General features: G+C 38.8%; 1 protein-coding gene across 1 annotated transcript; it reads left to right on the forward strand.

Annotated features, from left to right (window-relative positions):
- The first annotated feature begins 2,190 nt into the window (after nt 1–2,190).
- LOC115964386 lies at nt 2,191–13,187 on the forward strand. Its single transcript, XM_031083708.1, has 2 exons — nt 2,191–5,812; nt 12,763–13,187. The coding sequence occupies exons 1-2, from the start codon at nt 2,191–2,193 to the stop codon at nt 13,185–13,187; spliced, it is 4,047 nt and encodes a 1,348-aa protein (XP_030939568.1).
- Nucleotides 13,188–13,278: the final 91 nt, after the last annotated feature.

Raw genomic sequence — 13,278 nt, forward strand, 5'->3', positions numbered from 1 at the left:
CGGCGGGGGTGTTGTTCTTGTGGGGGTTGATCCGTTCTCCCCTTGTTGACGAACCTCTGCAGCTTCCCTTGTCGGATGAGGGCTTCGATTTGCCGCTTCAAGTCGTAGCAATCGGCTGTGTCGTGGCCGTGGTCGCGATGGAAGTGGCAATATTTGTCTCTGGGCCTTTTGCTGGGATCACTCTTCAGCTTTCCTGGGAACGTCAGGGACCCTTCGTCCTTAATCTGCATTAGGACTTGGTCAATCGGTGCGGTTAGCGGGGTGAAACTTGTGAACCTTCCGCCCGTGGGTTTTGGACGTCTGTCCTCCCTTCGGTCTCCCATCCTTCCCTTCTTCCGCCCCTGGTCCTGTCGGGGATCTTCTTGTCTGTCTCTTTTCTTGGTTCTGTCTTCTCGCGATAACAGTGCGTCTTCAGCGTTCATATACTTGGTGGCCCTGTAAAGCACCTCTGACATGGTCTTGGGGTCGTTCTTGTATAGGGAGAACAAAAACTTACCCCCCTTCAACCCATTCGTGAATGCTGCTACCAATATCTTGTCGTCGGCTTCGTCGATCGAGAGTGCTTCCTTATTGAAGCGTGATATGTAGGCCCGCAACGTCTCCTCCTCTCGCTGCTTGATGTTCATTAAACAAGCCGTGGATTTTCGATACCGATGTCCTCCGATAAAGTGCGTAGTAAATTGAGCATTTAGTTCCTTAAAGGTGCTGATTGAGTTGGGTGCTAGTCGGCTGAACCAAATCCGTGCTGCGCCCTTTAGGGTTGTAGGGAAGGCCCTGCACATAATCGCGTCTGCCACTCCCTGAAGGTGCATCAGGGTCTTGAAGGTCTCTAGGTGATCTAGGGGGTCCTTGACTCCGTCATAACTGTCCATACTCGGCATGCGGAACTTACTCGGCAGGGGGAAGGAGTTGACGGCTGTTGTGAAGGGCGAGTCAGTCCTGTTGACAAGGTCGTCAAGATCACTTGACACTCAACCCTTGAGAGCGTTCATCATTACATCCATCTGTTCCTTAATCGCCTGCATCTCCATTATGATGGATAGGGGAGTCGTATCCGTCGGGGTAGGGATGTTAACGTCCCGTCGCACTGGTCTGCTCGGGGCGTTACTCTCCTGTTGTCCGTCCTGATCTCTCCTTTCAGCGCTGGTCCCTTCCTGATCCGCTCCTTGGTTATTGACCGCCGCATTCTTTTGGATCAGTTGCTCTTCTAGGTCGTGGTTTTGTTTGGTTAGGCGCTCCACTGCTGCGGCGAGCGTCCTGACCTGTTTCTCAAGGGCAGTCGTAGGGGTTTCTTCTTGGATGTCATGCGTGGTTGCATTGAGCGCGTGAGTACCATGTAACTCTTTTGTCTAGGAAGCGATGAAGTGCCACACGATTCCCACAGACGGCGCCAACTGATGATGTTGAAAATTCGTCACCAATGGGTCACATCGTACTCGCGACTCAAAATCGAACCTGCACGGCAAAAACGATCAAGAGAAAAACCTTTAGAGAGCACCGGTGTGGGGCCGGCCTAACACTCTCCGAAGGTCAAGTCAGAATTCGTCCTTTTCCTTTTTAAAGCGTTAGAGAGGGGTCAATTAATCTTACCTCGATTTGCGAGAATGTCATCCCTTTTATAGTGGTGCAGAGGTGGCTCTTTACCTCCAGATCTTTCCAATGTGGGACTATAGTGGTGGAGAGTAGGCTTTTCTTCTTGACCTCCAGATCTTTCCAATGTGGGATTCTGATACCAATTTTTCATGGGCCCACACGATGTTTGTCTGCGATGGGCCTTCAAAGCGCGTGGGACTATCTTCACATGGGCCCAACAGTCCCAATCCGTCGGGCCCATTAAGGTAGGCCCATCAGGCTTAATATTTTATCATCTTCACTGATAACAAAGTAAGGGGCCACTGGAAAAACACAGGAGGAGGTTTTTATTGTTCCACGAACAAACACAGGAGGAGGTTTGGCGCTCTACTGGAAAAATAGCATTGATCTCAATGTAATGAGTTCCTCACCAACTTATATTGACGCAGTGGTTAACCCAGGAGTGGATGACGCCTGGCGGTTCACGGGTTTCTATGGGAATCCGGTAACAGCCAACCGGGAACACTCTTGGGCGCTACTTAAACACTTATGTCTCAAGATGGACCTACCATGGATGTGCGTAGGAGATTTCAATGAAATTGTTAAAGCGGAAGAAAAATGGGAGGTGCCCTTAGGCGGGAAAGACAGATGAGGGAATTTCGGGAAGTGTTGGATTTTTGTGGCTTTCGTGACTTGGGCTTTGTGGGTTCACCGTTCACTTGGTGCAATAACCGTCCTGATGAAGGGGTGACATGGATTCGGCTAGATAGGGGGGTGGCTACACCTTCGTGGTCCCAATTATTCCCAACAGTTCGAGTACACCACATAGCTGGTTCCTTATTAGATCATTGCCCATTATGGCTAAGTTCAGATGATGAGAACAAGCGTTTCTACAAGCGGAATAGACCATTTCGTTTTGAAGCGGCATGGTTGAAGGATGAGAGGTGTGAAGGGGTAATCAAGCAGGCATGGCAGAAACAAAGTCCAGGAGAGCATATGGACAAGGTAATACACAAAATTGAGGCATGTCGTACAAGCCTTCAGTGTTGGAGCAGATTGTCCTTCGGCAACATAAGACAATTGCTGGAAAAAAAGAAGCAGCTGGTTCAAGCAGAAGCTTTATCAATGAGAGGGGGCAGCCATGAACAGATTCGGATTCTAAAAGGGGAAGTATATGATCTCATGGTGAAGGAAGATGTCATGTGGCACCAAAGGGCACGGGTTGAGTGGTTGCAAAGTGGAGACATGAATACCTCCTATTTCCACAGTAGAGCAACTCAACGAAATAAAAGAAATTTTATTTCAAAGCTGGTCTTGGAGGATAACTCAGTTGTTGAAGATGAAAAGATGATTGGAGAAGCAATGGTGAACTATTTCAGAAATATTTTCACTTCAACGTCCCCATCTGATTTTGAGCCGATTCTCCAAGGTATTGAGCCAAAGATAACCCCTGGTATGAATGCAGACTTGACCCGAGATTTCATAGCTGTAGAGGTGGAGCAAGCCTTGAAACAAATGAAACCACTAACAGCACCTGGACCCGATGGTATGTCTCCTATTTTTTACAAATCTTGTTGGAATTTTATAAGCCAAGATGTTATTGCTGCTGCCCTTTCTATTCTTAATTCGGGTACAATGCCAGAAAACTTAAACCACACTTACATAGCCCTCATTCCAAAGACCAAATCACCAGAACAAGCAAAAGATTTTAGACCAATAAGCCTTTGTAATGTTCTATACAAAATCATCTCCAAGACCATAGCAAATCGCCTAAAAAAACTCCTACCCAAACTGGTTTATGAGTCACAAAGTGCCTTCATGTCCAATAGATTGATATCTGACAATATCCTTGTTGCCTTTGAAACACTCCACCACATTAAAAATAAGCGGAAAGGAAAATCGGGTTTTATGGCTCTTAAGCTTGATATGAGCAAAGCATATGACCGAGTGGAATGGCTCTTTTTAGAAAAACTTATGGAGAAATTGGGTTTTGGTAGCAGGTGGATTTCTCTTATAAGCTCTTGTATGCGTACTGTGTCATTTTCGGTATTGATTAATGGTGAACCCCATGGTCACTTTACCCCTAATAGAGGACTCCGCCAAGGGGATCCCCTCTCCCCTTATTTGTTTCTCTTATGTGCAGAAGGCTTACATTCTCTTATCCAGCAAGCTGAATGTTTCGGTTCTCTTCGGGGTGTGTCTCTTTGTAGGGCTGGTCCAAAGGTGTCTCATCTCTTTTTTGCTGATGATAGCTTGCTATTTTGTAGAGCTAATCAGAAAGATAGCAACACTATTCTGGAGATACTACACCAATATGAGAGAGCATCGGGCCAACAAATAAATAGAGAAAAAACCCAATTGTTTTTTAGCCCCAATACAGATCATGCCATGCAAGAGCACATCAAATCCAAGATAGGAGTATCGGCCACCCATCATATTGAGTCATACCTTGGCTTACCAACTTTTGTTGGAAGAGGAAAAAAGAAAAGCTTCAGTTACATACGAGAACGGATTTGGCATAAGATTCAAGGATGGAAGGAAAAATTGTTGTCACAAGGGGGGCGGGAAGTCTTGATAAAGGCGGTCCTCCAAGCCATGCCATCCTACACCATGGGTTGTTTTTTGCTGCCCAAGTCTTTGTGCAAGGATATAGAGTCTCTAATCCGCAAATTTTGGTGGGGGTACAAGGGGGAAACAAGGAAAATTCATTGGATTGGATGGGACAAACTTTGCCTTCCAAAATGTCAAGGAGGATTGGGATTCAAGGACGTGGAGAATTTTAATCTAGCATTGTTGGGAAAACAGGTATGGAGGCTCCTTCACAACACTGATTCACTCTTTTACAAAGTGTTTAAACCAAGATTCTTCCCTAATTGCTCAATAATGGATGAGGAGGTGAAGCTAAATGGGTCCTATGCTTGGCAAAGTATCATGAAGGCTAGGCGGGTTGTAAGTTTGGGTGCTCGTTGGAGAATTGGTAATGGAAGAAAGGTTATCATTCGGAAGGATAAATGGCTCCCAAACCAACATTCAAGCTGCATCATATCTCCACAAAAAAACTTCCCAAATAACACTCGGGTTTGTGCTCTCATTGATGAAAACAACTCATGTTGGCTGGAAGATCGGGTTAGAGATGAGTTCCTCCCTCATGAAGCAAACACCATCCTTAGTCTGCCTCTAAGCCACCTTGGTGTTGAAGATAAACTGATTTGGGCTGCCACAAAAAATGGCATCTACTCAACAAAATCTGCTTATCAGCTTCTTAATGACACAGTGAAGTCAGCTGCAACGGGTCCTTCAAATAGGAATGCTCACAAAAATTTCTGGCAGAAGGTATGGTCATTGAATGTTCCGAGCAAGATTCAGCACTTCATTTGGAGGGCTTGCAACAATTCCCTGCCGACCAAATTGAATTTAAGTAGGCGAATCCCAATTCCAAATGCAATTTGTGAGAGGTGTGGCAGGGAGATTGAAGATACAGTGCATGCACTATGGGGATGCCAAATGCTAAAGGAATTATGGTGGGAAGTGGAGCCGTGTAGAAGCTTCTTGTCTGAAAGGTTTGTCAATTTCAGGGACCTATTTGAGGGAGTGATGCTGCGAGACAGTCACAACCTTGCTGAAACAGTGGCTTTCATTGCGTGGAGCATCTGGTTTAACCGCAATGCCTCGAGAGTGGGCAGCCCAACGGTGCCAACAAATCAGATTCATCGGGATGCTTTGGAGCGACTACAAGAATTCCAGGCAGCCACCGATCATCCTCTGCACATTCCGACCGAAGCAAACCCGGCTCATTGGCTTCCACCGCTGCCTCAGCAGTTCAAAGCAAACTGTGATGGCGCTCTGTTTCAAGACATCAACCGTGCTGGACTGGGAGTGGTTATTCGAAACCATGAAGGCCTGGTGATGGCGGCTCTTACTGAACAGGTCCCTCTGCCTCCATCAGTGGAGGATGTGGAAGCAATGGCGTGGAGAAGAGCTGTCACATTGGCTGGCGAGCTTGGAATGCAAGATGTGGTGTTTGAGGGTGATTGCAAGGTGGTGTTCAAGCACCTTACTACTGCCGACTCAAGCTGGGCCTCCTTTGGTCACATTACCGGCGAGGTTCGAGCTCTAGCTTCGCAGATGGGAGCTGCCTCCTTTTCCCATATAAAACGCAGTGGCAATGTTGTAGCTGACAAGCTTGCCCATTTAGCTAAGTTCTCTTATGATCCTCAGATTTGGATTGAAGACATCCATTGTAATGCAAAAAATCTTGTAATAATTGACAGAAGTTTTCTGTCCATCTAATATAAAGCACCAACTGGTTTCTCAAAAAAAAAAAAAAAAAAAAAAAAGTAAGGGGCCACTGTAGTAATATAATCCTATCATATTCATGGCTTTAGCTTTGTTTACACCCCCTTGCTAGCAAGGTACAACAAGGCTTTATTCCATCTTCTTTTCATTATATAAGGGCCATAAGGCCAAGATTGCGTAATTGAAAAACCATGCACACAAATCAAGTATATCATTCTCTTTGTAAACGCAACTATAACCTATAGGTGTGTTATTAGGGTCTATAGCTGTGTTTTTGAAACGCGGCTAATGCCAACGTTTTTTGTAGTCCTTCCATACCCCTCCAACCAAAAAAGAAAAAGAAAAAGGAAATACTATTTTCGTCCTTATATTTTCACCCCATTTCCAATTTGGTCCCTATTTTTTTTTTTTTACCACCTTTAGTCTCCAAAATAAAAAAATCATTCCGTTTTGGTCTCTACTGTTGTCTCACTAACGGAAAATAGCCTATGTAGCAAACGGAGTCCATGTTATCATACGAAATGCTGACATGGCTATTAATTTTATCAATTTTAACAAAATAAAAAAAAAAAAGAAAAAAAACAAAATTAAAATTAAAAAAATACATCAATTTAGATCGGTCTTCATCTTCAACAAGAACACTGAAGGCCACAAACCCAGATTTTAAATATAAAAACACATGCCCAGATTTTCTAGCATTTTCTTACCCTTTCTTGTCAACCAAACACAAATCGATCTCCAGCAAAAACACAAACACAAACCCAACAGCAAATCTCTCTTGTCAACCAAACACAAAAAAAGAAAAAAGAAAAAGAAACACATACCCAAAAATAAGCAAGAAAACAAACACAAACACAAACCCATCAATCCATCTTCAACAACAACCCAACAATCCAAACACAAAATCACAACGATCCGTGATTTGAAACCCAACGATTTGAAACTTAACTCAAACCAACGATCCAAAATCTCCAAACCCACCACATCCACATCCACAAGCTTTAATCCTTCACCAGTCTTCAAACCAATCACAACCATTCGATCTTCTACTTCTATGTCATTGCGAGGAACCCAGGCCAAAGCTCCTCAAGCTTTAATCCTTCACCGTTGACCACTACAACCACGAACGGCAGTGGGTCCTCTTTGTGTTTGGTTTATGGGTTTCAAATCCAAACACCATACAATAGTGGTTGAGGGTTTAGATCGATCTAAAGAGAGAGAGAGAGAGAGAGAGAGAGATAGAGTCAAGGGTTTGTGTGAAAAGAGAGCTTGGGATAAGAAAAGACAAGATCTGAAAACCATGGTCGTGAAGGTGACGATTGGGTCTTGATCTGAAGAGAGAGGGGCTTTGAGGAGGCCATGGGTCTTGATTTGAAGAGAGAGAGAGAGAGAGAGAGAGAGAGAGAGAGAGGCTTTAAATTTGGTTTGTGTTTGAATCGGGTGAGAGAGTGTGAGGCTCTTTAACATAATATTTTTTTTGTTTATTTTTTCCATTTGAAAACACTGTTGCGTGAAATTTAGTCAATTGTTTATGTAATTGTTAAACAAAACTTATATTTGTTCCCTTTTTTTTTTGGGATCCAATTAATCCTCTCCATTTCCCTTTGAAATGGAGAGTGTCCATTCCATGGACATGATCTTTTTGAAAAATAACAAGGGTTAAAAACATGACAGCTCATAACTTAACTCAATATCAATCTTAACTGTGGTTAAACACTTAAACTAGAGGGCTCTTTAGCTCAACCGGACAAATTCTACTAGAAAAAAAAAAATAAATAAATAAAACATAAAAAGTGAAAAGAGAGAGAGTTACAGCTCTTTTAGGAGGTAAAAGTGAAAACCAAACGTGCACGTTCAAAGCTTCAAAGAACACGTTCAAAGGTTCAAAGAACAAGTTCAGAGCACATCTCTATTTCTATCTTGCCAAAATAGAGGTATATCCGTAAAACTTGTTTATGGTTATCTTATTTGATGTTTGATCATTTTTCTGCATTTATATTGTTGTCTTGGTGAGTTTAATTATATTGTTGTTTTGGTGGCTGGATGCAAGTTAGAGTCTATCTGAATTTTTATTTTTAATTTTTTGAGATAAAGATTGAATCTTTATAATGGCTGGATGATTCTTGGAGTCCATCTCATTTTTCTGCATTTATATTGTTGTCTTGGTGAGTTTATATTGTTGTTTTGATGGCTGGATGCAAGTTAGAGTCTTTCTGAACTTTCATTTTTAATTTTTTGAGAAAAAGATTGAATCTTTATAATGGCTGGATGATTCTTGGAGTCCATCTCAATTTTTTTGCATTTATATTGCTGTCTTGGTGAGTTTATATTGTTGTTTTGATGGCTCGATGCAAGTTAGAGTCTATCTGAACTTTTATTTTTAATTATTTGAGATTAAGATTGAATCTTTATAATGGCTGGATGATTCTTGGAGTATCTTTTTTATTTTTTTGAGATAAAGACTGAATCTTTATTAGTATATGGCATATTTGATTGCCTGGTCTATCCATACCAATGGTCCCTGTTTTGCTTGGTCTATTTCCCATTTGATTGCTGACATTCAAGACTTGGCTATGTCTTTTGTTTCTTGCAATTTTAGTTGGATTAGTAGATGCCATAACTCTACTGCTCATTCAGCAGCCAAATTTTCCCTTGCTTCCAATGACTCTTTCATTTTTACTTTGGCTACTCTTTCATTTTTACTCTATCTCATTTTTTTAAATCATCTCTGTTTTGAAAACAAATGATTGGTGAAAGTTATAATAAATTTATGGTCAATTTTTTCTAGGGATAATGATGGAAATACATGTTCCTTCTAATGTGCCCATGGAATCTACCCCATTAAAAGGGATGGAGTTTGAAGCAGATGAAAATGCATATGATTTTTATAATGAATATGGGTTTTAGTATTAGAAAAGAGTATGTAAATAAATGTAAAAAGACTGGAGTGGTTACTTCAAGGAGATTTGTATGCGCAGAGGAGAGATTTCGATGTAAAGACAAGAGAGATCAGAATATAAAGAATCTATGAGCAGAAACAAGATGTGGTTATGTGTCCCACCCCTTTTTTCTTTTAAGAAATTATTGGACACGTCGAAGACACGTTGGAGATACAGCCTATGTCATAAAAAAGAGAGAGAGAGAGAGAGAGAGAGAGAGATAGATTTATAACCTTGCATCTCCATCTTCAATCTTTCCCTCTTTCTCATGCTGTGTTTCTTCAATTCTTTTAACCTTCTCTCTCAATTATTGTTTTCAAAAAATATCTTCCTTCTTTCTTTTTTTTTTCTTTTTTTTTTCTTTTTTTTTTCCTCTCTTTAGAGTTATGTGGCTTACTACCCTTCTTTTTAATTTCAATTGGACTTTTGAGTGACTAGTTATCAACCACTTCTTCTTTATCATTCACGCGTCATTTTTTTTTTTTTTAATTCACATATGAGCAAGGCACTCACATAATGGGCTTTAATATGTTTGGGCACACACACTAGAATTCAAACTTCAAACCCTATAAATGGTATTCAAAGGTCACTTTTTCAAAGAAAATGGGAGAAGAGGTAAAAAAAGTGGAATAATAAAAAATATTTAGTTTTCTCTCGTATGTATTTAGTTAGGAGAACAGAAAAGTGGAGAGATAAACTTTTATATTTGGTTGAAGAGAAAAGTGAGAGAATAAAAAATATAACTTATATAAATTTACTTATTACAATAAATAAGAAAAATATTATTTATTATTAATTAAAATTAATAAAATTACATCTTATAAAAATTAACATATTACACATATTATACTATTTTACATTTTTGTTATTATATATATTTTAAAACAATGCAAAAAATAAATTAAAAAAGAGAGAGAGAGAGAGAGCAGATTGACGCTGAACAACATGATGAAAAAACAAAGGAAAGAAAAAAAAATAGAAATGATGTTATACCAAATCCAAAGATGATCCTCACTCCTCCACCGCTACCACCAACTTGGCCACCGTTGCTCATCGGCAAGTACAAGTCAAAGACAGAAGAACTACTAAGAAGAAAGATAATTCTAATTCCAAAATCGATTTCAACAACGCTGGGCTCCAAGACAAAAATAGGGGTAAATCTACTATTATCTGTGTAGATTTTTATTTCCTACCATTGCAAAAGACTTGTAATTGAGATTTATTGAATTTGGTACCTATGATGTGTCTGACGAAATTCCTTAGTAATAAGAAAGTTGTCAAAAGGAGTTTCTTTGAATATGATCACAAGCCCAACTAAATTGTAGTAAGCTTAAAGTCTATAGTGAGCCCATTTGAATTTTCTTTGATCTTCTTTTCTGTAAAATTTTTCTTATAGATCTATGTGATTGTGGAATGCTTTTTCAAAGATGCATTTGCTTCAAAGTTGGGTTTTTTTCATTTTTACAAAACTCCAACTTTTAAGTCTTATTTTCTCTCTCTCTCTTTTTTTTTTTTTGTGAAGAGAGATATAAAAGTGAAATAAATATACATATTTACACCTGTTTTTATTAAAGGTGGGTTACAGGAGACAATGTGACAATTTTTAAATCACGGGTAAGCAATGTAAATTCAGGTCAAATTACAATAGGTTTATTGTAATTACTCCATAATTAATATATGTATCTCTGTGGCACCTGTGTCCTAAGTTTTCAAAACTTATCATGTCATATACATACAAGGGCGGAGGGAGGGGGGGGGGGGCAGGTGCCCCCCCGAACTTTCAAATTTTTTTAGTTCTAATATGGTACATATATCACACATGCCCCACCGACACAAAAGACATTAGGCTGTAGTTGTATACAAGATGCAAATCCTACTGCCATAAGGAAATAGGAATCATAGGGGAATGGGGCTGACCTAATAATGATTAAAAAAAAAAAAGAAGAAGAAGAAGAAAAGAAAAGAGGATCCTACTGCCAAATGAAAAAGGAATTACACAACCTAATACTAATACTAATAGGACTCTATAAATATATATATATATATATATATATATATATATAGTATAAAGGAGTAAAGGATGCCTCACATTAAAAAAAAAAAAAAAAAATCTTTTGATACTAGTCTCTTTCAATTTGTAACTTAGAGTTTTTGTTGAGTTTTTAAAAGCATTCAGCACTTAAAGGAATTGTCCAGCTTGCTGAAAAGATGGTAGAAATGAAAAATGATGCTTCATATCCATTGGTATACAATTTAGTGACCTTGGCATTGATCTTACCAGTTGCAACAACTATTATTGAGAGAGTTTTTTCAGCAATGAACATAATTAAAAATCGACTACGCAATTGAATGGGAGATCAATGGATGAATGATTGTTTAGAAAGATATATTTAAGACTATTGAATGTGAAAAAATCATGCAGTGGTTTCAAAATATGAAAAATCGTCGAGGGCAATTGAGTAAATTAAGTTTTGTGTGAAAAGCCAAATTAAAGTTTACATTTTATGTTAGATTCTATATGACAAGTACATTAGCATATAGTTGCTTATTTATTTTGTTATTAATATGATTATTTTTTAGATTAGTTTTTTACTTTTAATCTTGCCTCCCCTAACCTAAATACCTGGCTCCACCACTGTATACCATACCCATAAATGTAATTGTGATTTGTGACCATGCTTCCTAGTCTATGATTCTTATTAAAGGCACGCGTAATAGTAATATGGATGAATCTTGAAAATATATTTTGTTATTGGGCCTGCATTGGAATACTGTGTCCCCAGTGAAACCCAAGAAATTTTGGTTTTCCAAATACCCAATCACCTTCATGTCCAATTCCTTTAATTTAAGATTAGAAATTCGGCCCCAATTATTGTTCCGGGCCTAATTTGATGGAATAGTCAACGGATATTAATTTAAGACTAGAGATCAAATTCTTTAAAACCTGCTAGGCATGCACCTTGTCTTGCTGCATCCAATTTCACATTTGCCAGAAAGAGCAATAAAAATCCAACTAAACCTACTATATTTGTCCAAATTTTAGCTCCTTTGAGCTTTTGACTTTAAAGTTTTAAGGCCTTAATAGTTAATTCACACTATCTGATTGTCACACACACAGATCATAGCTACTGTCTGATATTTTGTTGGATCTTCAGTTGACTTCTTGTATGATTTCACACCAACCCTTTCATGAACTAGAGTTATTTTGTTCTGCTTTTTACCTAATATAATACATTTATTTAAAAAATTAGATGGTCAAAGTTTGAATTACATATATGGGTAAAACACAACTAGTGTTATCTTTTCTAAGAAAAATTAAATTCAAAACAACTAATTGTTTGGATTTAATTGAGAACCTAAAGTACTATATTTGAGTTTTACCCTATATTTGATTTCTTTTTCTTTTATATATATATCCTTATTGTGTATTAAGATTATTGTCTTTTTGCCATTCGAATCCCCCTCCCCCACCTATCAAATTATCAAAAATATATGTGGATATTAATTAAGATTATTGTCTTGATTTGCTACATGTTATTACATTGATAAATTGTTCTTTCAATTCTTACCTTGAGGTCATTCTCTTTATGTTCCTGTTTTATTATCAAATCGGAAATTTTACAGTTATCCTTTTGTAACAGTAGTATGTGATTACCAATGCCTTTCTCGGCCTTCTAGCTAAGATCAAGTGTGTGATTTACCATTTATCATGCTTTTTGCTCATAATATATTGTTTTCTTTCCTTGTTTTTTACTACCTTCAAACTATGAGACCATTCTAAAGCCTGTCAGTATTCGGCTTCTTGTGAATTATTGGAACTCTTCTCAAAAAACAAATTTTTTTTTTGGCATTCTTAGAGCATCATGCTATCCATATTCTAGCTATGTGTTGGAGATTTATATGAGATATTGGTCATGATTTAATTGGAATATGACTTCGATGTGTTATTTTGCAGATTTTGGAATTTTGAATTTGTGGATGTTAAAATATTTGTGGCAATATAGAGTAGAATTTGTCATGGGCAGCCAATCACATGTGCTAGTCGTATCATTTCTAGCACAGGGCCATGTTGCGCCGCTTAAGAAGTTGTCTCACCAGATTGCTGATCAATGGATCAAGGTCACATTTGTTAGCACTAAGTTCATAATTGCAAGATTAACAACTACAATGCCAGTGAATAGCCTGATAAGGCTAGTCTCACTCCCAAATGGTCTAGAACCTGGGGATGATCGAACTGATGCTCTTAAACTGATAAATATTTTTCAAGAAGTTATGCCAGGTCATTTCAAGGACTTGATTGAGAAAAGTAACGAATCTTATGATGATCAGATTAGTTGTGTCATTTCTGGGATATCGATTGTGTGGGCATTTGAAGACTGAAGTTGCTGATAAGATGGGAATTAAAAGTGCTGCATTTTGGCTGGCTGGACCAGCAACCTTAGCCTTTACACTCCGGATCCCAAAGCTTATT

This window comes from Quercus lobata, chromosome 10 (assembly GCF_001633185.2).
Source record: "Quercus lobata isolate SW786 chromosome 10, ValleyOak3.0 Primary Assembly, whole genome shotgun sequence".
NCBI classification, from domain to species: Eukaryota; Viridiplantae; Streptophyta; class Magnoliopsida; order Fagales; family Fagaceae; genus Quercus; species Quercus lobata.

What these genes read in the sequence shown, in the direction of transcription:
- LOC115964386 (XM_031083708.1), top strand. Translation starts at nt 2,191, where the DNA reads ATGGGAGGTGCCCTTAGGCGGGAAAGACAGATGAGGGAATTTCGGGAA. An exon ending in TTGGATTGAAGACATCCATT is followed by an intron (nt 5,813 to 12,762) that starts GTAATGCAAAAA and finishes GTTATTTTGCAG; the next exon opens with ATTTTGGAATTTTGAATTTG.